Source organism: Microtus oregoni, unplaced genomic scaffold, assembly GCF_018167655.1.
Source record: "Microtus oregoni isolate MIOR12 unplaced genomic scaffold, Mior012 000155F_ref0000269, whole genome shotgun sequence".
In the NCBI taxonomy this organism is placed as follows: Eukaryota; Metazoa; Chordata; class Mammalia; order Rodentia; family Cricetidae; genus Microtus; species Microtus oregoni.
The window spans coordinates 966,276-991,458 of NW_024544810.1; the positions used below are offsets into that span (position 1 = coordinate 966,276).

The 25,183-nt window shown below is 38.0% G+C and overlaps 2 protein-coding genes and 1 pseudogene across 5 annotated transcripts in view; 1 reads left to right on the forward strand and 2 right to left on the reverse strand.

Moving 5' to 3' along the window:
* Window positions 1-229: 229 nt before the first annotated feature.
* Window positions 230-9,032, reverse strand: LOC121445069 (annotated as a pseudogene).
* A 3,846-nt stretch (window positions 9,033-12,878) lies between these two features.
* Window positions 12,879-13,362, reverse strand: LOC121445079 (60S acidic ribosomal protein P1-like). Its single transcript, XM_041647075.1, has one exon. It carries the CDS (start codon window positions 13,298-13,300, stop codon window positions 12,938-12,940), a length of 363 nt encoding a protein of 120 aa, XP_041503009.1. The 5' UTR covers window positions 13,301-13,362; the 3' UTR covers window positions 12,879-12,937.
* Window positions 13,363-15,558: 2,196 nt separating this feature from the next.
* Window positions 15,559-25,183, forward strand: part of LOC121445059 (probable ribonuclease ZC3H12B) — a 214,322-nt gene continuing 204,697 nt past the window's right edge. For all 4 annotated transcript variants that reach the window (XM_041647042.1, XM_041647040.1, XM_041647041.1 and 1 more), the window contains exon 1: window positions 15,559-16,017. The gene's annotated coding sequence lies outside the window, so the exon portion shown is untranslated. The remainder of the gene's footprint in view (window positions 16,018-25,183) is intronic.

A 25,183-nucleotide genomic window follows, 5' to 3' on the forward strand; every position in this document is an offset into this window, starting at 1 on the left:
CCATATGTAAAAGCGAAGGGCCTTTATTAAAGTCTGGACTTGGATTTTCCATGTGTCCAACACTCCAACACATGGCATGATCAGAGAACCTTGAGCTCTGCTGGGGTGAGTTTTTATCATGGCAGAGGTTGGGGTAAGGGATTTCTAAGGATCAGGACTCCTGATTGGCTGATATTTGTCTAGAAGTGTCTTGGTGAAAGGAGATGAGTGTGTGCTGGGCTAAGGGACATCAGGTGATCCTATCTACAATGCTTGGAACATTAAGAATTTTCTTTAGAACATTAGGTACTTTCCCCTTGGATGATCCACATTGGGGTGTCTTCTGCTGCAATCCTGGCCACAGTGGGTTCGCTTGTTCCAGGGTAGGGGCTTTAGGGTTAGAAATGTTAGCTGGAGAAACAGAAATAAGAAGAAAGCACAAAGACATAGGATAGTACCCGGAGGGCAATTGAGCAAATACTGAATGCTGAATTATTCTTTTAAGCTCTCGGTTCACCCGTGTTTAATTTTCTATACACTTTTATACCACAATACAAAAGAGGGGAAAGAGGGCAAAAGACTGCCTTAACATGATACAAAGGACAATAAGAACAGTTATTTGTTCCAAATACTTGAGACATCAAGTCATTATTTCTTGAGAAAAGCATTCGTTATTTAGGCAGTGAACCCACCCTAGACCAAGTACCCTGAAGGCAGCCACTCCTTAGGTCAGACCTCCTATTTCAAAAGAAGGAGCAGGGGTGTGCTTGAGTACTCTGACCTTCAGTCCAGGAGGAATGGACCAACCTCCACAAGCCGTCTTGACGTCCAAAACACCAAGCAATCACACCCTAGGTCAGGAGGTGTAGCCACAGTTGTCGTTAACAACTCTGAATAAACTCAAACTCTGTGACCTTCAGACACGGTCGAATAGGCCCCCATTTTTGGGCTTCCACATTGAAGTTAGGTGAATGCTGAGGGACAGCTCCGGGCCTAGGAATAAGGCTACATTAATGTACATACAATTTATTGTCCATGGAGGTAGTTGGAACATTGAATGAGTATGGATATTTCAACAGATAGGAGATACTGAGTAGTGGAGGTTCTAAAGGTGTTTGTGTTAGGCAAGTTGCAACAAGCTGCATAGAGAAAAGGTCTCCCTTTACCAGATATAAATAGTTTTTAAGATGAAAACAATGGAGAAAGGGAGACATACTATCCAGTGTGGGTGGGAAAAAAAAGGCTCCTAGGTATAGTGGAGAAAGTTTATTGTAGATATGAGGAAGAAAACAGAGACACCTGGAAGGGTTCAGACTGAACACGGCCAGCAGACTGAACCAGGCCTTGAGAGGGGAGGAAGGGGTGGAGTGAAGGAGGAAGAGAAAAGAGAGGGGGGGGCAAGAGAGGAGCTGAGGACCAAGAAACCAACAGAGCTATGGACCATGTGTCTAAAATGGCTGAAATTATATAGGATTGGGCGGCCCAGTCCTTTAACCCCAGCACTTGGGAGGCAGAAGCAGGTAGATCTTTATGCCCAAGGCCAGCCTGGTCTACAGTTTGTGTGTGTGTGTGTGTGTGTGTGTGTGTGTGTGTGTGTGTGTGTGTGTGTGTGTGTGTGTGAAGTCCAGCCTCTGGGAGAGAGAGGTTTAGGGTAACCGGCAGGCTGAGCAGTGATGGGAGGAGCCACAGGAATTAAGTGATTCTGGGAGAGCTGACCAGCATTTGGTTTGATATGTTACTAGACACTTCAGTTAGCCTTTTGTCCTGGGTTAACACAATGTAAGAAAAGCAGGTCTGCTTTAGAGATTCTGGCAACCTGAGCAGCAAATCAAGGCTTAAAGAGCCTATTGATCAGAGCAAATACTTCCAAAATTGATATACAAGCTGTATGAGAATTATATAAAACCTCAGAATTTTGTTTGATAGTTAGAAACATAATTCTAAAACTTATTCAGAAAAGGAAAATATCTAAAAGTAATTTCAAAAAAGAATAAAGAAGAACAATCACGTTATCTGATTTCAGCTCTTATTAGGTAGCTACAATAAGCAAGACTTTATGGATCAAAGGAACAGAATAGAGAAACCAGACTGACTCACAGAAATAGGTTTGAGTGGATTTTGACAAAAATACAAAAATGATTAAATGAAAGAAGGCTCTTTTCAACAGATAATGCCGAAGCCCCAGGTGTTCATTGGTAAGTTTAGAATTCCATCTCTCTGGGCTGAAATTGAGGTTACAGCAAATGGCTAAATTATACTCAGAAGGTTGAAATTATCAAGAAATGCAGGGCCTGCTATCATGCCTTTCTTTGAGAAATGGTGACAGAAATGAAAATGAATCAGCATGATGAGGATTGTTGTTTTTCTTCATTTTGTGTGTGTAATGAGGATCTAACACTGTGGTTCCTTTGTGAAAAGTGTGGCTGGTGGGGCCAGAACCTTTAGAGTCACTTCTGCAGGTGTAATCAAGTGTATTCGTCAGAAAAGGAACAGAATTTAAAAACTTGTAGGAATTCTACCATGTGAGTCATCCCTAGCCAATAATACATGTGCTCATTTATGGAAAAAAAAACAATTTTTTACCTAAATGTAGGCTGAATTCTTTCCAAAATGGGGATTGGACCTAAATGCAAAATTGTAAAATTTTTATATTAAAGAGGAAAATATACAAGATATAAAGCTTACAGTTTGATTCCCAAAGCATAATCCAGAAAAGGAATCATTGATAAAAATGAACCTTATTGAAAGTATTTTCTCTTAGTGAGGAAGATGATAAGATAACCTGTAGAATGTCAAAAACACATTTGATAATCATACATTAAATAAGAATAAAAATCGAGAATGTACAAAAGAACCCTTGAACTTCATTTGTAAAAAGAATATCAAGTGTCTGGCGGTGATGGAACATGCCTTTACTACCAGCACTTGCAGGTAGATCTCTGTGAGTTCGAGACCAGTCTGGTCTACAAAGCTAGTTCCAGGACAGCATCCTGTCTCAAAAAACAAACAAAGAAAGAAACAAGAAAGATTATCAAGTAGAAAATGGGAAATCAACATAGAAGACATTTCACTGGTGAGGATATATACCTGGTAACTAAGCACATGATAAAAACAATATTCTTAGCCACCTAGGAAATGTAAATTAATATTACTATGAGATATTGCTACATATGTATCAGAAATCTAAAATAAAAAATGGAGGATAATACCAAATGCTGCCAAGGATATAGAAAAACTGAATTACTAATGCATTCCTGATGAACACAAAAAATGAGAAAATAGTTTAATAATTTCTTTCTTTATTGTTTTTAAAACAGAAAGGTGGGATTCCTATATTGTTCAGTAATTACACTCCTGTGCATTTGCTTCAGAAAAATGAAAATTGATATTCATACCAAACTTGTACACATTTATAACAGTTTTTTATATAATATTCATAACCTGCAAAAAAGACTTGGTATTCATTAGTGGGTGAATATTTAAAGAAACTATGGTAGACCCATACCATAGAATGCTGCTTAGCAATTAAAAACAAAAACAATTGGCAAATCTCTGGGTGACTCTGTAAAAACCTAGGCTGACTGAACAAATGATGTATAATACATGATTCTATTTCTGTAACATTCTTAAGTAGAGTACAGATTATTCTTATCAACTACGAAAATCCCTCTAGGTATAGTTTTCTCTATCTTGGTTATATCAATGTCATTGCTGAGTTCTCTATGATTATGCTGCAGGTCTGTCATAGCATTTTCTTTATAAAATGTCTCTAAAATAGCATTATTTTATATATTTGGGTGTATGGGGTTACATGTATATCTCTGTACCACATGAATGTCTGACGTCCTCAGAGACCAGAAGAGAGTACCAGATCCCTTGGAGGTCATGTTAGCAATGGTTTTTAATTCACCAGACAGGCAGTTAGTGTTCTATGGGTCTAAAGACACTAGTGCCCCCAACAGACCTCTATGGGTTTGGATCCATGATAAGGTCCATCGGGTGACAGGCCAGGGGTTCTACTTGTATGGCATCAAACTTAAGCCAATCTGCTGTTTCTCCAAAGCCTCCTCCATCTCCTTCAGGTTCACCAGAAGGTTTATGCCAATACAAATCTGTGTTTGTATAGTGTACCGATGGCCCTAAGCTAGCCAGCGTAGATGGCGTTGAGATGCGCACTTTTCATGTAGTGTGATAATGAAAGCTCTCTCTTTTTTAATTTATTTATTTTTATTTTATTGTTGTTTTGCCCATATGTATGTATGCAGTATGTGTGACTGTGTTGGATCCTGGAGTTACATACAGTTGTGAGCTGCCATGTGCGTACTGAGAATTGAACCCAGGTCCTCTGGAAGGTCAGTCAGTGCTCTTAACCACTGAGCCATCTCCCCAGTGAAACTTACTTTTCCGTCATCAGCTGCTCTGCCTTCCAGTGATCTCCCTCAAAGAGCTGCAGAAAGTTGGCCTGAGTGCCAGCAGTGTCCTTCACTCTCCAGAAATGCAGCTTATCACAGATACCCTTCAAATCCTGGAGATCCATGCAGAGATCTTGAATCCAAAGACAGCAGCATTTCCCATCCATGGTAGACTGAGCGGGCTGAATGATGTAAAACCCAAAGTGAACAGATCAACACGTTCCTTAGCAAAGTAATTAAGCCGTGAGATCATACTGGCAAGTTTTTGCAAAATCAGATCATACGTACTTCTCAGAATAATCAGGTCTGAATTGTCTCCCGTGTGGCACTGAGGTGCATGGTGCCCGCAGCTCTCAGACAGCAGTGGCCGTATGTGAAGCCATCACACAGTGCTGCAGATGTTTCTCTTCAGCTGTCTTCTGGAAGTCAAAATTGTTCAGGTTTAACTTCATCTCCTGTATTGGTTTATCTGTGATAGACAAACCCAATGTCTTGCTTTGCCTCTGCAAGCCACAGCCACAGCTGATGCCACATCTGGACTTGTACCTGATACTAAACAAGAAACACATCTCGAGGCTGCCAGTGATGGGCTGCCAGTGGAGAATGGTAGCTTTCTGAGGCCAGGGTCGCCTGCCACAGACCCTGCCACTGACAATTCTGTTTCTTAACAGACAAATCGACTTCCTCAAAACCATACTCCTTGTTCTTCAACCTCCCAGTCTTGAATTACAGGACCTACTCCTACTTCTTATTTATCCTCTGCAAAGGGAGCATGGACACTGAGCTGGCTATATCACTGCTCTGAATAAAATCAAATATCTGCTAGTGAGGAAAAATAGAAAAACAGATACTGTCTTAGAAGCTAAAATGTCTGCTGTCTGTCATCTTAGGCTATACCATGTAGCTTAGTCTTTGTACACTTTAATCCAAGGCATTGAAAACCTACCTCTTTGAGGATATGCCAGGGAGAAGTTCAAAAACTATCAGAGGAGCCAGGCTGGTAGCTAGGCTAACCTGTTTGCTGCTATTCATTTCTTTGTGTAATTACATCCAATTGAATCTTGATTAGACTTAATAGCTTGCTTCTAAGAATGTGGTGAAAGTCACGGGAAATCATGGCTAAAATGAGGTCATCAAAGATCACGATTTCCTTTTGCTGCTAGAGTCTCTTCAGTCACTTTCTAGTTCTTAGACTTAGGTAAAATTAATTTCATATTGGGTTCATTTGGCAAAGAACAGAGTGCAATCTTTGCTTAATAATATGCAAGGAACTGAAGCAGCCCAGTCAAGCGTTTTTTAAGCCCTTGAATCATGCTAACAGCAATATGAAATTGGAAGTAGAAGTTTGAAAAATTAAGCCTCACCATGTGTATAGCCCAACCAATACAAGAAGGCATGCCATGCAAGTGCCTGAAAGAGTTACAGAAACAGAGGGCCTAAACTGACCCAGATAAATTGTGAAATAACGAATGTGATCTGTTTTCAGTTGTTAGATTTCAGGGATAATTTGTTAAGCACTAAAAATAACGTTCCTGAAGTAAATGATGGACATGCTGAAAAAAATCACGTAAACTTTCTGCAATTTGAACTGACAAGCTATAATTTAGGTATTTTCTCTTCTACACTCCCTTCCTCCAACTCTAGAGGAAGAGTTTTCTAATATTCAGGTTAAAGCAGTCTAAAAATAAGACTGAATCTTTCCCAGGTGAATGAGCTCCCCATCTCTGGAGGCATTAACGCAGAAACCATGTAAACCTCTGTTAGATAGTTTTCGTGGTAAAGCTTCAGACATCAAATGACCACATGAACTAGATCAGTGCTTGTCACTCATATGAAATAACATTTATATAGTACACACTAGAAATAAATAACAAGACTATTATGAACCAAAATGAACCGTTTATGCAGGTTCTACCCAACCATTCTCAGGAGACTGAGAAGCTATAATTCATCTGTGGCACAACAATGAGCCTTTCCCTGCTGGTTAGAATGTCCAACATGAAATGGCTTAAGGTGTTTCATACTTAGGTTCCAGGAAGCAATAGTTTTGGTAATATGATTGTCAGAGCAGAAATGTTAGCATGATCTAACACTGATAAAATACAAACTCTCAACTCCATTCTATACATATTGCATCAGAAACTCTGAAAGAGTCTAGAAACAGCTGTTTCACCAAACAAAATTGAAACTAAACATTCACATATGTATTTTCTGGTTAAAATGCAGGGAAAATAATCTTGTATCTTTAGAGCTCAGCTCCATAATCTATAAAAAGTAACTGGTAAGAGTTCTGGGTGTAATGAGATATTGGCATAGTCTTTGTGTATATAACACATAGTAGGCATTCAATTACTGTTAGTTCTATTCTTACCAAGAAAAGTGAACTGAATTTATAATAAAGGAATTACAGCTTGCAAGTTGCATAAAATTATTGAGTAAATGTTATAATTCAATTTTATAAAGATTATCATTTTCAATGTATGATACAGTTTATTATTGTAGTCTTTTTTTATTCTTGTTAGAATAAATGAATGACTTAAACAGTTTCTAATTGTGAATAATGGCTATACATCGCCAACTCTTGATTATATACTTGGGTATCTATTTTGTGGATAATTGTCAGCAGATTAAAATCTCCATATGGTTTCTCTCTGTCACATGTGTCTGTGCTGCCTTCCTCTGCTATCAATTAATATTTTAGTGCGAATGAAAATTCATTTTCATATTGTCCCAAAGGAAAAAAAAGATGCCAATAATTCAGGTCCTACATTCTAGAAAACACTAGAAATAGGACCCAGATTATCTAGTGGTGTATCCCTTTTCACGAAGGCAGAACTTATAAAGATAATCCTGTTTAAACACATTATTTAAGAAAAAGGTGACTCACATGCCCGCTTAATAGGAGGTGCAATTTACAAAGGGATTTAATCTTTGTATACTGAGGATTACAGAGTGGGGCAGGTCAGTTTGACCCATTTTTTAACAAGTTATTCTATAATATCAAGATATTATATAATATATAATTATATAATAAATTCAAGACATTCAAAAATGTTGAAATGCAATCATCAATAAGATGCTGGCCTAGTATACATTGATTCTGTTGTCACGTGGCAAGAATAAGCAAAACATAATAAAGGCATCAGCAGAACTAGTCTTACATCTCAGAGACCCTGAACTTCTGAATTTCTGGGTAAGTTGGCAGACTAGCAGCTGCCTTGATATGAGCTGGGAAAGAACAGTTAGACCAAAAAATATATATATATATATATTATTTCCCCAAAGAGAGAAACAGAGAAAGAGCTTCAGAACTCCATGGTGTGTGTGTGGCGGGGGGGGGGGGGGGACGTGAAGGAGGATTGCAAATGAGTAGGATACAAGATGAATGATGCACAGAAGTAAACTCAACACAGGCTTAACTGAACAGTTCTCTAATGTAGAGAAGGAAGCCAGAAGCCACTTCTAAGAGATAAGCTATAAAAATGTTGAGCAGTCCCACCATCAGGATAAGCTCACAGCCCTATCAGCCCTTATTCAGCTTTATTTAGGTTTTGATGAAACAGTGATTCCTTCAGAGGACAGGGCACCATAGGTGAGTTGAACCACTTGTCACATTATATGACTTAGAGGGCAGCAGCTGGGCACTGTCTTGAGAGAGAACCTATTGTTAAAAACTGCAATACCATGGCCGGTGGTGGCACATGCCTTTAATCCCAGCACTCAAGAGGCAGAGGCAGGCGGATCTCTGTGACTTCAAGACCAACTTGGTCTACAGAGAGAGAGTTCAAAGCTACAGAGAAATCCTGTCTCAAAAAACAAAAACAAAACAAAACAAACAAAAAACTACCAAACAAACAAACTATACAAAAAACCTTATCACTGGGCGTTGGTGGCACGGTGCACACCTTTAATCCCAGCACTTGCGAGGCAAAGGTAAGCAGATGATCTGTGAGTTCGAGACCAGTCTGGGCTGCAGAGTTAGCTCCAGGCTCTGTAGCTACTGAGAAACTTTGTCTCAGAAAACAAAACCAAAAAAACCAAACAAACAAAGACAGAACAAAACAAAACAAAAAAATACCCCAAACAACAACAAGAAAAAAACAAAACAAAAAACCTGCAGTACCTCAGAGGTCTGAAATCAGGAATGATCTGCAGGTGAAGAAGGCTCATCTTGGTGTGCCACAACCCTTGGGAGAGCAAAGGCCCAGAGAGGAAACCTCAGTTTGGCATGCCACACTCTTCAGGTGAGGAAAATCTCCAAGAGGTAGCTGTGCATAAAAAGAACAACTAATATAGACTAGCCAAATGTAGGTGACAGGTTTGATTCAGCTAAGAAGTGTTAGGGAGAGGTAACCCTACTTTCCATGTATATAGACAGATCTTATCAACCTGTCAACTGCAGTTCGATAGCTCTGAGCCTGAAGCCAATGTGGACCAAATCTGGAGTTACCTATCAGTTTTTCATTACCACAGAGCTCAAGGATTCTGAAATTCCAGAAATGTGCATGGTATCCACAGCTTCATCCTCCCAACAGGATGATTAATACTCAGGATGTCTTGAAAATATGAAGATAGGTTCTCTGTCTGTACCCATCTGATTGCCATGTTGCCTCTCAGACGTTCATTGTATCTGGGAGCCATCTTTTAGCTAAAAATGGGAGTACCATCTGGAAAGTCATGGGAGTTCACAACATACAATGCAGATATTAAATGTGGCCAGTAGAGGCCCCAGTACACAAAGGAAAATAATTATAGTGAAAACAGTTGGCAGATGTGATGTATTTGTCCAATGTAAACTCAACAAGAGCATAAAACAGAACACGCAAGAGTCGACGAATACAATTGATCCCATCGTCATGAGCACAATGGGTAATATTCATTATTTTTATAATCTTTAAGTGTATGACTGTTTTGCCTGCATATATGTTTGCTCACCATGGAATATTAGAGTTACAATGGTTGCGAGGTGCCATGTGGGTGCTGGGAATTGAACCTGAGTCCTCTGGAAGCACAACCTGTACTCTTAACTGCTGAGTCATTTCTCCAGGCTCCATCTTCAACTTCTGAGGACCCACAAAAGAAGCTGCTCCAGCACATTACCTTCTAAAAGTTATCTGTAATTCTTCACTCCTTTGTATGTTAACAGATTTTTATTTCATTGTATTAAAATTTTTCTTTTAAGAATGTTTGCTATATTCATATATTCCTTCATATATATGTATAATTTTGGTTACACAATTCTTTCATTCTTGGGCAATATTCCATTTTTCTTCCTTCCCAATTTATATGTATTTACTATTTTGACTTCATTTTTAATAGTTTCACACCTTTCTTTAATTTTTTTTCTTACTTTTACCTAATTGTGTTTTAGCCATTTTGCACAATTTGCAAACACTTTTTCCATTTTATCTTGGCCCCCTTATGTCTCACTGTTTTGTTCCCCTTTCTACAACATTATTCTCTACTCTTTCTCTTAGTTTTCCTTTTGTTTATTTAACTGTGTATATTCTCTGTTTTTTCCCTTTCCCTGTCTCCTTCCATTAACTTATTTATTTACTATTTCTAAACCTTAAGTAATTTGAAACTTCATAGCACATTATATAGTACTTTGCCATTTTGTGTTTTATGATCATTAGAGAGGAAAAAGTAAAAATTAAAAGTAAAAATAAAAAGGATGAGCTAAGCACCAGCCCTGAAAAATCGAGCTCAAAAATTGAGATACTGAAAAAAACCCAGAAACATTAGAATTGAAACCTTCATGAATCACATAAAACCACAATGATAAGTGCCAACAGTAGAACAAGCCAAAGAGATATCAGTGATGGTGGACAAAGCTGATGAAATATTATATTCAAATATAAACATGACCACAACATTCACAAACTCTGGGATATGATTAAGAGATTAACAGTGTTGAAATAATAGATTTTAACCTTTACTATTCCATGGTGGTTGAATTTTTGTCTACATGTGTTGTCTACATTTTTTCTAAGGAATCTATTTACAACCATATTTGCACACATTCTAAATTTTGTTAAAGATTTGGAAGTAATGGAGAAAACTCAGCATGAACCTTATGATTTCTCCTCATTTTTCCCAGCTCTCATCTCTTTTTCTAGTCCTTGTCTATCTAGATCGCCCCTATAGTTAGAAACATTTTCCCTTTGAATTATGATGCAGGGTAATCTTGTCCCTTTATTTCTTCTACCTTGTTTATTCCTACTCTCTCAGGATATTCGGATGATTATATAGGCCTTAATCTTTTTCATGCTTTGAGACAGGGTCTTGCTATGTTGCTCAGGCAAAAAAAGCACATTATTATGAAGAGATGAAAAGTTTGTGTTGAACTTGATCTAATTTAATTTGAATGACCGTGTACAGAAAGTTGAGACTATCTAACAGGCAGATAGATCTACATAGAACTACTCTGGATCCCTAGGTAAGGAGAAAAGTTGGTAAGGTAGCAGCAGATACTTGCGGGAGACTAAAGCATTATCCAGGACAAAGGAGGAATGCTTCTTTCAAGAAAATACTTGCATTGAGCATATTTGTAAGCTAGGAGAATGGTTGGGTTGAGACGAAGAGATGTAAAATATTGTGGAGAAAAAGTGCATGGATTATACACATTAGTGATTAATTGTGAGTCACCAATAATGCTTTGTTGTCACATTAAGGAGAGAAGTAAAAGCACCCCTCTTGGAGTCATTTAACCAAGAGCAAGTCCAGAGCTGAATTCTCTACTTCATGATCCATGTGTTTTCTGTCCATTTTCTGTTGTATGACTGTGAATCTATGCCTGTCGGAAAGCTAACTTGTGGATCTGTTTGTCCCCATGTCTCCGTCCCTGTGTGTGTCTACATGGGGTGTCTCTGTGACTGTTGGATGAGCTGTATGCATCTGTTTTTATGAGTGGTGTCTGTTCCTATGTCTTTATTGAACAGCACGCCAAGTATCAAATGGGGAAAGAATGAGATATATTGCAGAACTCTCTAACAGAGTTTTACACGGGATTAAGTCACTGGATCCCACTGATCCCAAATAACACAGACAATAAACATCCTTGTTTATCGACCAATATTCACAAATGGTTGTTCTCAACCTTTATGGTAAACCTAGGAAATTGCTTTCAACTTCTCTCTCTCTTTTTTTTTTCTTTCAGAAAACGATATATCTGCATTACTTTGGGCCAGGGGCATGGAAGAGTACATAATTTCAGACTGTAGTTACACATTATCTTAGGTTGTAAATAGAGATTACATGGAATTCTAAGGCAAGTAAAGGTGTGACATTGTTCTCTTAAAGGCAAGTTAAACAGTTTGAGTACACAGTAGACTATCAGTCTTAACTCTTAAATAACATATAAGGTGTATTATTAACTTTGGCTGTGAGGTCCAGCAAAAGTTCCAGTCTCTTATAATGTAAGAGATATTTTTCATAATATTGCATCTCTACAGAAAGGGGAATGAATAATGTAAGAATTTTGAGAGGCTGGATGAGACAATCATCAGGAACCCGGCTGGGTGATTTAGCTGTATGTAGTCAGTGCCAATGTGAAAGGAGGCTAAATATTTTAGGACATTTTCCTTCCACTCACCTCCACCTTGCTTCTTGGTTATATATACTCCTTTGTCTACGATGAAATGAGCCCATTTTCTCTGCCTGACTGGAATCTTTCACAGAAGCAGGCCTTTTTGAATAAATTCTCTTTTGTTGTTGCTTTTTTACCATTTTAAAATGAGTAGCATGATTTTTTTCTTTAAAACTATAATTATCCCTCAGATAGAGAAAATTTTCCAAAATCTTTAATATGGCACACAGACATTACACAATCTGTTTCAAATCTAGCTTGTCTGTACTCAACTCTATTGCACAATTATTCTGTTCTGATCATAATATAGACAGAATATGTTTTAGTCAAAATCTCTGTGGTGGTTTGAGTGAGAATGTTCCTGTTTGTTCATGTATGGTGATGCTGTTTGGGGAAATTTAGGAGCTGTAGTCTTTTTGGAGGAAGTTTGTCAACTGGAGGCAAGCTTTGAGAATTTAAAGACTCTGTTCCGATTTTACTCTTTCTCTGCTTCCCGATTGTGGTTCAGAATGTGAACTGTCAGCTTGTTACTCCAGCAGCCATGTCTGCAGCTTGCTGCCATGCTTCTCCTACATCATAGACTCCAAATCCCTGGAACAGAATTCCCAAAATAAACTCATCCCTCCCTCCAAATTGTCTTGGTTATGGTGTTTTATTACAGCAATATAAAAGTAATAAACTCCTCTGCTTTACCCTGACAGCATTGTTTACTTTCACATCCTTTTTCCATTGCATGGAATTCTTTTTTGAGTCAGGTTTCTCTGTAACTTTGGAACCTGTCCTAGAACTCACTTTGTAGACAAGGCTGGCCTTGAACTCACAACTCACCAAAGATCTGCCTGTCTCTGCCTTCCGAGTGCACCACCACTGCCCGGCTTTGAATTCTCTCTCTCTCTCTCTTTTTTTTTTTTTTTTTTTTTACAGATTCATCCTTTTATTAGCCATGGTATCAAAACGCCTAGTCGAAAAGACCAAAGCCCATGTCGTCATCAGACTCCTCGGATTCTTCCTTCTTTGCTTCCACTTTCTTCTCCTCAGCTGGGGCAGCAGCGGTGGAGGGGGCAGGACCACCTGCTGGTGCGGCTCCGGCTGCTGAAGCAGGCCCACCAGCCCCTACATTGCAGATGAGGCTCCCAATGTTGACATTGGCCAGGGCCTTTGCAAACAAGCCAGGCCAGAAAGGTTCAACATTGACACCAGCTGCTTTAATGAGGGCATTGATCTTATCCTCTGTGACCGTCACCTTGTCGTCGTGGAGGATGAGGGCGGAGTAGATGCAGGCGAGCTCAGAGACAGAGGCCATGTTGCGGACTGCCGGCATGGTGCTAGTCGCCGGATGAAGTGAGGGCCTCACCCCAACGCGGCCTTAGCTTCCTCGGAAGAGCCGAGCACCTTGGCGGCAGCAGAGGAAAAGCTGGAGAGATGCCTGCTCTTCCAAAGGTCCTGAGTTCAATTCCCAGCAACCACATGGTGGCTCACAACCATCTGTAATGAGGTCTGGTGCCCTCTTCTGCCGGCTTTGAATTCTTATGTGTTTTGAAAATCTCAGTCACCTGTCAATATGCAGAACAATTGCATATCCAGCATGAATTTATATGTTTATGAATAATGTCTACTTGGTCTACTATGTACATCTACTGTGTCAACACAGGGCTTATCTATAAAAAAAGTCATTTATTTGTAATTGTAAAGGTGAATAAAAGAGAAAGATAACTATTACCTCTTAGTTTTGTAGAGTATCTCATTAATGGATATAATGGACCTTTATAATTTCTCTACCTTTTGAAATGTGGATAAAGGTTTCCAGGGATCACAAACTCCCAGTCTCTAGTATAGTTACCCTTGAAATGTAAACACATATCTTTCTTCAAAGTTACTATAGGACCCCATCTCAAGGTGCAACCTTTCCACAATATGTATTTTATCAGTCTGGAGATGATTTAATATCTCTTTTAGAGTAAGTCAATTAGTTAAGCAAACATCTACCTCAAATGTCAAGTGAACTTAATATGTAAATTCTGCAGAATCTCATCTTAAATTTACAGTGCCTTGAAGGCTACCTATCTGCATGTACTTTTTTGTGTTTCCTCAGTAAAATAGCCTTCTTTCTTCACATTATTTGTGTAGACAAGCCTGTTTGTTGATAGGAGTTATTTCTTTAGCAGTATAGTGAAGCAGATATATCATGTGACAAAAGAATACAATTTAGTGTTTAAACCCCAGTGAAAATACTCACCTTTCCTTAATATTTCCTGGCTATCAGGTAATTTGTAAAGTTCTTAGAATATGGCATAGCTATTTTTTTATTCTTTCTAAAATGTTCAAATATTTAATTACATTGTCGTTTAGCAGAGTGCATTTTGTAAATATGCATGTGTTGTTTATACATTGTGTTATGTTCAGAATCAATTACCTGGTTTCATCTTATAATTACACATTTCAGAAATTTTAAGTCTGACTTTAATAAGATGAATAGCCCTTAGAAAATGACACAAAAATGTTGTTTGCATAGCCACTGCTTACATGTCAGTTCTTTCTTTCTTTCTTTTTTTTTTTTTTTGGTTTTTCGAGACAGGGTTTCTCTGTGGTTTTGGAGCCTGTCCTGGAACTAGCTCTGTAGACCAGGCTGGTCTCGAACTCACAAAGATCTGCCTGCCTCTGCCTCCCGAGTGCTGGGATTAAAGGCGTGCGCCACCACCGCCCGGCTACATGTCAGTTCTTAATATTTAAATCTTAACATTATCATGTAGTTTGGGAACGATCACTGGATGCTCATTAGTTTATGGGTTCACATTGATTTATTTTCCAGATGAACACAGAAAATGTACATGGTCCTTTTATATATTTCAATCTGAGGAACTGCGAAACCAGTCTAAAGCTGGGCGACTAAGGGCTGGCATCAGAATTAAATCAGAGTACACTTGGAGGACTTTGTTAAGCTGGAATGTTCAACCAGTGTGTGTTTTGTCTTGTATTGTATACAGTGATGAGCCATTGCCAAACAGCTCCTTTTTACTGAGTGTTTACTCTTGTCACAGTGGGTTATGTCTGTTAAGCCCTGTACATACTTTCTTTCTTCAGTCTTGTAAGTACTCAGTGGGTACCATATTTCTCATTTTACAGATGAAGAAACAGATTTAGAGAGGTTAGTTATCTAGCCTGAGGAAAAGAGCAGAAATTCAAATTTGGTTGTATTGCCAAAACCCATTCTCCTAATCAGAGGCAAGTGAGAGATGGAAGTTTTATAAAGATCACTCTAGTAAAAGTCCGAGAAAAGACTGCAGGAAAACAAATTAAAACAAAAACAAAACAAAACATTCCCCATAGCTCAGATGCCAATACAGTAGCGGATCTTATCCTAAGTCTCCAAGCCTCGCCATTTCAGAACATCCTGGACTTCACCATTTCTGACCTTGACATTAGGGCCTACCTAAGAAGTGGGGTTTTGCTCACTTTTTCTAGGTCGAGAACCAACTGGTCCAAGGATCAGACAGCCGCACCAGTGGTCCCCGGCGGGGTGGGGCGCATGCGCGCGGTTGCTAAGAAACGGCGATTCAGGCTCCGCGGTGGTAAGTGCGCCTGGGCTGTGTGTGTAGGCAGCAGCGCCAGAGGAAGAGGAGCACGAGGATGCAGCTGCTACCGTGGCCCCAAGAGGGAGCAGGCACTGTTCTGTGGTCGCGGGGGCCAAGAAATTGGAATTAAGCCTGGGGGTCCTGTTGTTGAGGTGACCAGGGCAGACGGTCTTGCCAGAAGCTCAGGCCTAGTATCCGGGGAGAGTTCGGTCCGCTGGGCGAAGGCCTGCCGCCTTTGCTTCTTCCTGGCCCTCCGAGTCGATGGTGGTGAAGTTGGTGGCCGCCAGAGGCACAAGCACCAGGCTGCTTCTCATGCACCCAGCGCTTTTCTGGCCCTGCTTGGACAGCTGCGACGCCGCCTCCTCTCGCCGGTGGATCCCACCCTCAGCGGCGGGGGAGGGGGAAAGTTTTCCCCTCTGCCGGGCTGTGTGGTGCCGGGAGACAAGGAGACCTTAGGAAAGTAGGGGTGAGTAGTGGCACTCGCCAGGTGCTGGAGCTGTTTTCTGGTCTCAGGGTATCTGGGGCCCCAGCAGGTCAGGGAAGCTCTGCTTTCTCATTCAGAAGCTTCCGACACCCTTCCTGCGTCTGCTCGCGGGTAATTTCTTCCAGATAGTTTTCCTTCTCAAAGGCACCACTTTCTGATCTCGACCCTGGCTTCCAGAGGAAAAAAAAAGTGTAGGTGATTAAGGCCTGGCAGTGTTTCTTAGATGCTGATGATTCGAAGTACAGTCATGCACCCTGCTCTCTGATTTCCAGACAGATTCTCCTAGTGCCCTATTCACCCATTTCTCCTTGCTCTAACTGTGGCTAACTCTTAGTCTCAGGAGACAGTCTGACCTGACCTCAGGCTTGTCAAGAGCCCATCCTCCACATTGCTGTTGCTTCATGACTGAAGAATTGACCAGATAGCTTGAGTGGTGCCTTAATTTTCAGTATTCTTTATACTTGTGTGCAGTCAGCTTCTGCAAACCATATGCCTAGCTCCGGACTCCTAGCATGTTAGACTAGGCAGATATTATGTTAAATCATCATAATAATAATGATAATAAGACAACACTAGTAACATGTTCTATTTGACAGCCTAAGTACCATCAAACTTGAGATGTAGACATAGTAGATGATTGACAATAGGGAGAACACGTTCTACAAAGTACTCTGCATGCAGAATGACTCACTTCTGCATTTAAAAATGTGTTGACGAGACTTAAGATGCTCCTAATAAAAATATGGATGGTTGTGATCTTTTCGTTCTTCGTAAAGTAGGCTAGAGTCAGAAATAGTCACTTCCCAAGAACTTTGGCATGAGACACCCGGAGTGAGAGTCTGGATACCATGATTAGATGAGGCTCTAAAGTTACAAGGTGTTTTGACAAGAATATTATTTTGAGGTGCGAGACTGCTTTTTAAAAGGTAGATGGCTGAGAAAATTTACAGTTCCTGTTGACCCTTTCCGAAAGTGAGCTCAGTTTGAAATGATGTATAATTTTAATTGTGAGGCACTTCTGTGGGCTGACAACAAAAGATGGGTTCCTTTATTTCACGTTCCTCCATTCTGACAGTTTTAAGCCATTTCAGGTTTCTTATCTAAAACGAAGTGGTGAGAAAGAAGCACAATGATGAGAAGGCTAAATTTAGTTTTCGGTAACCCTTTTAAGCTAAGGAACTTTAAAAAGGATGTAGATGCCATTCGTGATTAGGTAACTTCGGCTAGTGAAGCTGCCAGTTTTAAATCTGGCAGTTTAACACTGCCAATTTTCTGATAGTTTTAGGTAAAATGCTTTGTATGGATTGCTTTTGTGTTTGAGATACTCTTGTGTTTAAAGTCAAATACCAGGGAAGAATAGTTTTCTACCTCAGTGTGAATTATCTGTTGTGCACGAGATTTTAAATTTAGAGGTGGTTTCTGTTTGGGAAAGGTCTTGGTGAATTCGACTCTGATTTATTTGAATTACTATTAGATCTAAAGGAAAAGAATTCCATGGAAATATGGCCAGAGAGTTACCATGTATCTGAGAGCTTTCACACGAACAGTCAGAATCCCCTGATAAAATGGTATTGTGTTTTCCAAGTGCTGTTTGATCACTGAACCCTGCAATGAAGTTTGGTTTTGCTTGCTTTTTCTTTTTTAAAAAAATTTCATAGACTTTTATTAAGCTTTTATTTACTAGATTCTACCCAGTGTCCACCACTGTGGTGGAATTGAAGAGATTAGATTAGAAACAGGTTCCAGGTCTGTTGGTGTTGCTCGGGACAGAGCACCTACCTAGCTTGCACTAGAAGCATAAGTCCCTGGGTCCAAATGTCAGTAACTAGTAGCTGAAATAAAAACAAAACACCAATAGAAACGGTTCTGAGGAATTTAATTGCAGATAAGATATATTGATCAGAACATAGAAAAGTACAGAATAAGAGCTAAAAAAAATGAAAGTAAAGGGAGATCACCAAAGGCTAAGGGTTGTCTGGGAAGGCTTCATGTAAAAGTCATCCTTCTTGAAATTTTAGGCTTCACTGGAAGGAGGAAAAGTTCATCGTATTGCCATTCGATTAACTAAAAGGGAAAATGATTGCCTGGAGCAATTAACTTTCCTGAACTGAGCAAACTTTTTATGCTATATTATAATTTGATAAACGAAATACTAATAACTTTGTAATGTACATGTTATAGAAATTAGTTTATAATCATCCTATCCTGGGGCATGTGAGAATGTTTTCTAAGAAGATACAAATAATTAAGTTAATATATTTTATAAATGTGCATTTTTTTACTGTATAGTAAAACACGGCTATACTTGAAGTGTTTTATACAAAACTAGTATAATAAACAGAACCATATATTATTAATATTCTCCAAAGTCTGTTTCCAGATAAATTCTATGAGCAACATGAATTTTTATTTGTTGAATTATATAACATTGTTTATCATATACTACTATGTATGATAAAGGAAAGAGCTATATTAGGGTCTTGAAATTGATACCTGTCAAAGTTCTAATATGTTAATATTTGGCAAGTAACATATGTTTAAACTTCAATCATAAACCTTTGTAAAACTTACTTCAGTACATTTTAAAATTTTTTGCTGTTAAAATTTGGTTACATGTTAATAGTCCCTAGGTTTTGGCCAGCTATTGTAAGCTAATGTTTTCATAAAGCAAAATAACAAACCATACTGCAATTAGAGATGATTACCGATTTACTCTAACTTCTTTCACAAATTTTGTACAAATGCAGTACGAATTCACTGAAATCTACTTTTTCTTTATTATGATACTATTTATTCCACCGTTTGTCTTTGTCTGACCACCACTAGTACTGCATCCTATCAAAACAGACCATACATAATTAAAGCCAAGTGAAGGGTAGAGTTCCACCCTTAAATATTAAACAGCCATTTTAGAAAACACATAATTGGTGATGGAATGTGAGCATCATTTGTCAAACATGGAGAAGCCAGATAGCATTTGCTACGGAAATGAGGTAAGAAGGAATATTTCAAGCTGCTTAAACCGTTGTCTTAAAGAGACTTCCTCCACTGTCAGAGAGCTTGGATAGCCTCCTGGTCAGTCATCTGGAATCAATTCTTCTCATAATTGATGAACTTGGCTTCTACTTTGGAAAGAGAACCACTTTTTGCTATACTTCCTTGTAATATTACTTTAGTATTTTCACAGAACTAGAAGATTTTGGGAAGATTTTTGTTTCTTTTCTTTTTTAAGGATCTTGGTTTTTATAGTTTTAGGTCTTTGCCATGCTGGTATGAATTTTCTACATTTGTAATTTTCTGCAAGTTGTATCTTGTATGGAGTTCTTCATTGGAGCTATGCTTTTCTCCTTGTACAGGTTGGCTTTTGTCAACTTGACATAAGCTATTTATTAAGTCATTTTAGAAGAGGGAATCTCAATTGAGAAAATGCCCAAACTGACCTGTGGGAAGGCCTGTGATGCATTTTGTTGATTTAAGATTGGTGTGGTAACCCTTCTCCCCCTCCTCCCACCCTTCTCCCCCTCCCCCCACTCCTCTCCCCCTCCCTCTCCAGTCCACAGGTAATATGAATAAGTATATAAATGTAAAGAAATGCATAAGCAAATAAATCCTAAAATCTGTAATTTTAAAAAAAAAAGATTGGTGTGGTAGACCCTAGCCCATTGAGGGCCGGGCCGACTGTGGGCAGATGATCCTGGGTTCTATAAAAAAGCAGGCTGAGCCAGCCACAGGAAGCAAGCCAGTAAGTAGCACCCCTCCATACCTCTGCTTCAGCTCCTGCCTCCAGGTTCTGACTTGAGTTCGTTCTTCAGCTTCCCTGGATGATAGACTACAAGCAATTAGATGAAATATACTTCTTCCCCAAACATTTGGTTTTGGCCATGGTGTTTTGTCTCAGCGCTAGAAATCCTAACTAGGAGATTTGTTCTTCTCATTGTCATCTTGTTTATCAACTACTTTCCCATTTTGTCCTGTGGAATCTTTCTACCACTTCGAGGAGGCAGGTCACTTTCCAGTTATACTTAAGAATTTTACATGCTCTTCACCATCATCTTCTTCCTCTGCATATTCTTCCACAGCTGCTAGGTGTTGTCTACAAGTATGCACAGGTCCTGACCCATACTTCAGCCTGAAGGCCACAGGTGGTGCACTTTCAAAGTCCCCAAGGGAAACTGCCAGTTTTACAGACATTTTCCAAGCTGCCTGTGTTAATTTTGACTGTATCCATAATATATGATTCAGCATTCTGTAGCAATGCTGGGCAGTTGCAGTAATCGGTAGCTGCCAGTCAGCCATGAGAAGAACAGTGCTCTTCAGTGTCCTGTATCGCTACCCTGTGATGTTCAGTAGGTTATGCACTTGAAGTCCAGTTTTTATTCACAAAGTTTTGAACTTTTGATTGAGTTATTGAGATGTAACCACATCACAAGTTGAAAATCACCTGTATTATATCAAAAAGTTTTATGTTCTCTAAGATAACTTCTCATTTTAGAATTACAGGTGCAAAGAATATGCACACTTGCTCTAAGAAGTAATACACCTAAAGTTAAATTTGAGGCATTTGTATTTTTCATAAGTTGTTTTTTCTGAATACAGTAGAGTCTTACATGATAAATTTATTACTAAAACAATAATTCAGTGTTTCTGTACTCAGCAAATATTGATATTTCATAAAAATCTCGTTTTATTGTTTTCAATGGTTGGGTATTGGGTGGAATGTTTTCAGTTTCTTGACCTTATAGTCAAAGACCTGAAATAAACAGATTGCAAAGTAGCAAGGCATCTTTATTTAAAGTAAAGTCAAGAGCAACAGCAGTCTACACAAATGACAGAGCACTTAAGAGTTCTGATTATGGTTTGATGCTTCCTTTTGCATGCAGTTTTAAAATGATCCTGTTCTAAAGTATGATCTTTATGATGTCGGTGAACTGAAAATTTTCTGCTTGAGCACATATCTAAAATTTTGTAATGGGAACTTATTGGAATCATGACCTTTGTCCAACAATCCTCTTTGTATTAAATTGTCCTAGAACATAAACTTCCCTACTAAGCAAAAGATACTGATCGTCATTTCAACATGGGAAGAAAACCAAAGAGTGAAATGCATTCAAGTTTTTTGCAATAAACCAAATACGTCCACATATAAATTGGAAATTAATATTTACAAGGAATGGTTACACAGAGTTCTCATCTTTTTATGACTTGTTAGTGTTCTTTGAATGATTGTCATCCAAAAGATAATTCATATAATTTCCTTGTTACACGTTCATCACTGAAGTTGATTTTGTCACTGTTTTATTCTATGATAGAATTTTGTAACACTTTGTAAATTGCCACAAACATTAATTGAAACTTGAAATTGAACTTTCACAGATAATAATGAGAAAAATACATTTTATAATAATTGTTGTTAGAAACTTTTATATAACAAGTGTTGGTGCCTCTATATCCTTTTATAGGCCTGAATTCTTGACCTCCTAGTTAAACTCACTTAATGCTGGGGATATTATTCACACTCACTTCTGAACTAAGCAAGTTTTATAAAAGATGCACAGACATGCACATATATACATTATAGAGTATATTAGTTATTTAGAAGGTGTGCCTAATAGTCTGAAAAGTTATGTGCATATAAATTCAACTATTTTTACAGCTAAGTAATTTGACTGAAAGTTGTGTGAAGGAACATTATTGTTCATGATATTTAAAAAGTGTACTGTGTCTAATGAAGGGGAACAAATCACTAGGTTATTTATATATTTCTTCATTTATTTGGTTTTTGAGACAGGGTTTCTCTGTTCTGAAACTCATTTTGTAGACAAGGCTGGGCTTGAACTTACAGAGATCCGATTGTCTCTCTCAAGTGCCGGGATTGAAGGCATGTGTCACCACACCTGGATAACTAGGATTTTATTTTAAAAACAAATAATTTTCTATTTTGAAAAAAGTAAATTGTTAGAAGTTTCTAGGATGACATATAGCTTTTTTCACCCATAATATCAATTCAAAGTTCATTATTTCATATTCACAATGTAAACATCTTATTGTCATATTATTATACTTAAAATTTTTTAAAATATTACAATAAAAGTATACTCTTCTGATTTTCCATTCTGTCTCATTGCCAATATTTTTTATTTATATAGTATCTTCCAAGATGAATTCAGAATTTTCCCATATTATGGTATTTCTTGACATCTACCTGAAACTACTTTAATATATATTAAATATCTGTGATTTGATATATAATATGATATAATATTATACACACAGAAGTTTTAAAATAGAGGGGAAGCTGAGCTAGGATGTTAAAGGAAAGGAAAGGAAAGGAAAGGAAAGGAAAGGAAAGGAAAGGAAAGGAAAGGAAAGGAAAGGAAAGGAAAGGAAAGAAGGAAGTTTTGTTGTCTCCATATGGTTTGTTCGAACATCCTTAGTGCTATTTACCCCTTTGCCTACCTCTCTCCTGCCCTATCTTCTAATCCCCCTCCTTACTTTCAACTCCACATTATTTCATTTTCGCAAACTGGAAACTAGTCCACATATGAACAGTGATATAAGATTTTTAATTGCAGAGGCCATATATAATTACATACTTGGGTTTTTATTTGTTTCCTTTTTATTTCTTTTGGTTTGAGACAGAGTTTTCTGTAGTTCAAGTTATTAGCTGAGGATGACTTTGGCCTCCACTTTCCAAGGGCAGAGATTCCAAGTGTGTGCCATCACATCTGGCTGGAATGTATCATATACTAATATATTTAATAGTTGTTACTGAATTTAATACATATCTGCACATATATATTCAATCTCCCTTTCTATTTCTGTTCAAGGATAACAATTATTAGATTATCTTTATTTATTGTGCTTGCTTAATTTTTATAATTTGCATGTGTATTTTTACAATATTTTATTTTATGTGCATTGATGTTTTGCCTACACGTATCTGTGTGAGAGTGTCAGATCCCCTGGAACTGGAGTTACAAACAGTTGTGAACTGCTAGATGGGTGCTGGGAATTGAAGCCAGGCCCTCTGACCCATGCTTTTAACTGCTGGGATATCTTGCCAGACCCCAGTTTATTCAATTTTAATGTATTGTGTCATTATTGCTGACAATTAGTCTGAATACCTATGATTCCATAGAAACATAAAAATTGAGATATAAGGGCTGGAATGATAGCTCAGTGGTTAAGAGCACTGGCTGCTTTTCTAGAGGACGCAGATTTGATTCCCAGCAACTACATGGCAGTTCACGCCTGTAATTTCACCTTCAGGGGATTTAACACCTTCATACTTGCAGGCAAAACACTAATTCACATAAAATAAAAATAAACAAATCATTTAAAAATTGAGGTACAAAAATAGATACTATATTTTATACTTCAGTTCTTAATTTTCAATAATTTTGTGGAGAATACGTCTAAAATGGTTGAAAATTTGAATTTTTATAAAGTGGTATGTCTTATGACTTACTTGTAGCAATCAGAATTTGGCTAAACTTTAGGGATATTAATAAAGAGATGAGGATGATTTGTAGTTAATACATCAATGGATTACATGTAAAAATATTCCTAAAGCACTTGAAGATATCTTTAAGTAATTTAAGTATCCATTCTCCAATTTTATTTATTGCTTTATTTAACAAATCTTTATGTAAAAAAAATCACAAAGTTAATTTAATTTCAGTCACTTTTGGAAATTCTTTATAAATTTTAACATCAGTGTGTTCCAAATTGCAAGACAAAATTTTATTAATTTGCACTCTACTAATCAGGAATTTGTTATAGTCTGAGTAGATGTAGCAGTTACACTATTTTTTTCTAGATTGTCAACCATATGTTAGTTATGGATTATGCTGTAAAGTGATGGAGGAAGGTCATTGGTTAAAAAATAAAGAAACTGCTTGGCCCTCATAGGTTAGAACATAGGTGGGTGGAGTAAACAGAACAGAATGCTAGGAGGAAGAGGAAGTGAGCTCAGACTCGATACCTCTGCTCTCTGGAGCAGACGCGATGATACCCAGGATGGATGTAGGCTAGAATCTTCCCGGTAAGCGCACCTCGGTGCAACACACATTAATAGAAATGGGCCAGGCAGTGTTTAAATGAATACAGTTTATGTGTTGTTATTTCGGGGTATAAGCTAGCTAGGTGGCCAGGAGCCGGGCTATGGGAAGAGACCTGCAGCTCCTTCAACAGTAAAGAAAAAATAGTCGTAGTCCTATCGGAGGTTAGGAAACTGGAGTTTCTTTCCTGTATACTTGATATTGTATTCAAGTAAGTGCTAAGAAGAATTCAAGTAGGGACATTGTACTATTATAGGTTTAATGTCCTTTAAAACATCTAAATATTCTATCACTAACTAGGACACTGGATACATAGTACTATACTGTGAAAGGGGTTCAAACAGTGGTTAATAAAATTTGAAAATCTTTATTAGAAATACTTGGGGCCAAAGTGTTTCAGATTTTGGAAATTTCCAGAAATTGGAATATTTGCATGTATTTATGGGTTGATTATTTCTAATTAAAATGTCAGAAATCTATTATCAAAGCATTACTGTCATGGCAAGAAACTTTTTGAATATTGGAGCATTTCAGGCTTTGGACTTTCATATTAGTGTTAGTCTGTGCTGAAAGAAAATTTAAGGCAGTGCCCATTGCAAACTCTTTTCAGATGCAGAAATTGCGGTAGAAATATAACCTGAGTATAAACTCTTTTACATTTGTAAACACACACATTTTTTTGATTCATCAGAGGAAGAAAGTAAAAATCACATTAAACATTGCACCCCATAATCTTAATATATACTTATGGTGCTGCCAGAGATCTGAAAATAATAAAACTCTAGGGATTTCTCCCTCAGTTCTAAAGTCCCACGTTGAGTGAATCAAGTGTGGTGGCATGTGTTTGTAATCTTTGTGCTCAAAAAGTACAGAGCAGGAACATTGCACTGAGTCTATGACAAGCTGGACATATATAATAAATTATAGGCTAGCTTGGGCTACAATGTGAGTCCTATCTCAAAAAATAAAAATGCTAATACTGATAGACTTGTGTTGTGATGCAATAAGACCTAAAGCTTAAAATATTTGATGTTCTTGGATTAAATTCCTCTGACAAGAAAGGTAACTTCTACTGCTGTTAACTTTGA

Bases quoted from the DNA above. Each gene is read 5' to 3' on its own strand.
- LOC121445079 (XM_041647075.1), bottom strand. From the start codon at position 13,300: ATGCCGGCAGTCCGCAACATGGCCTCTGTCTCTGAGCTCGCCTGCATC.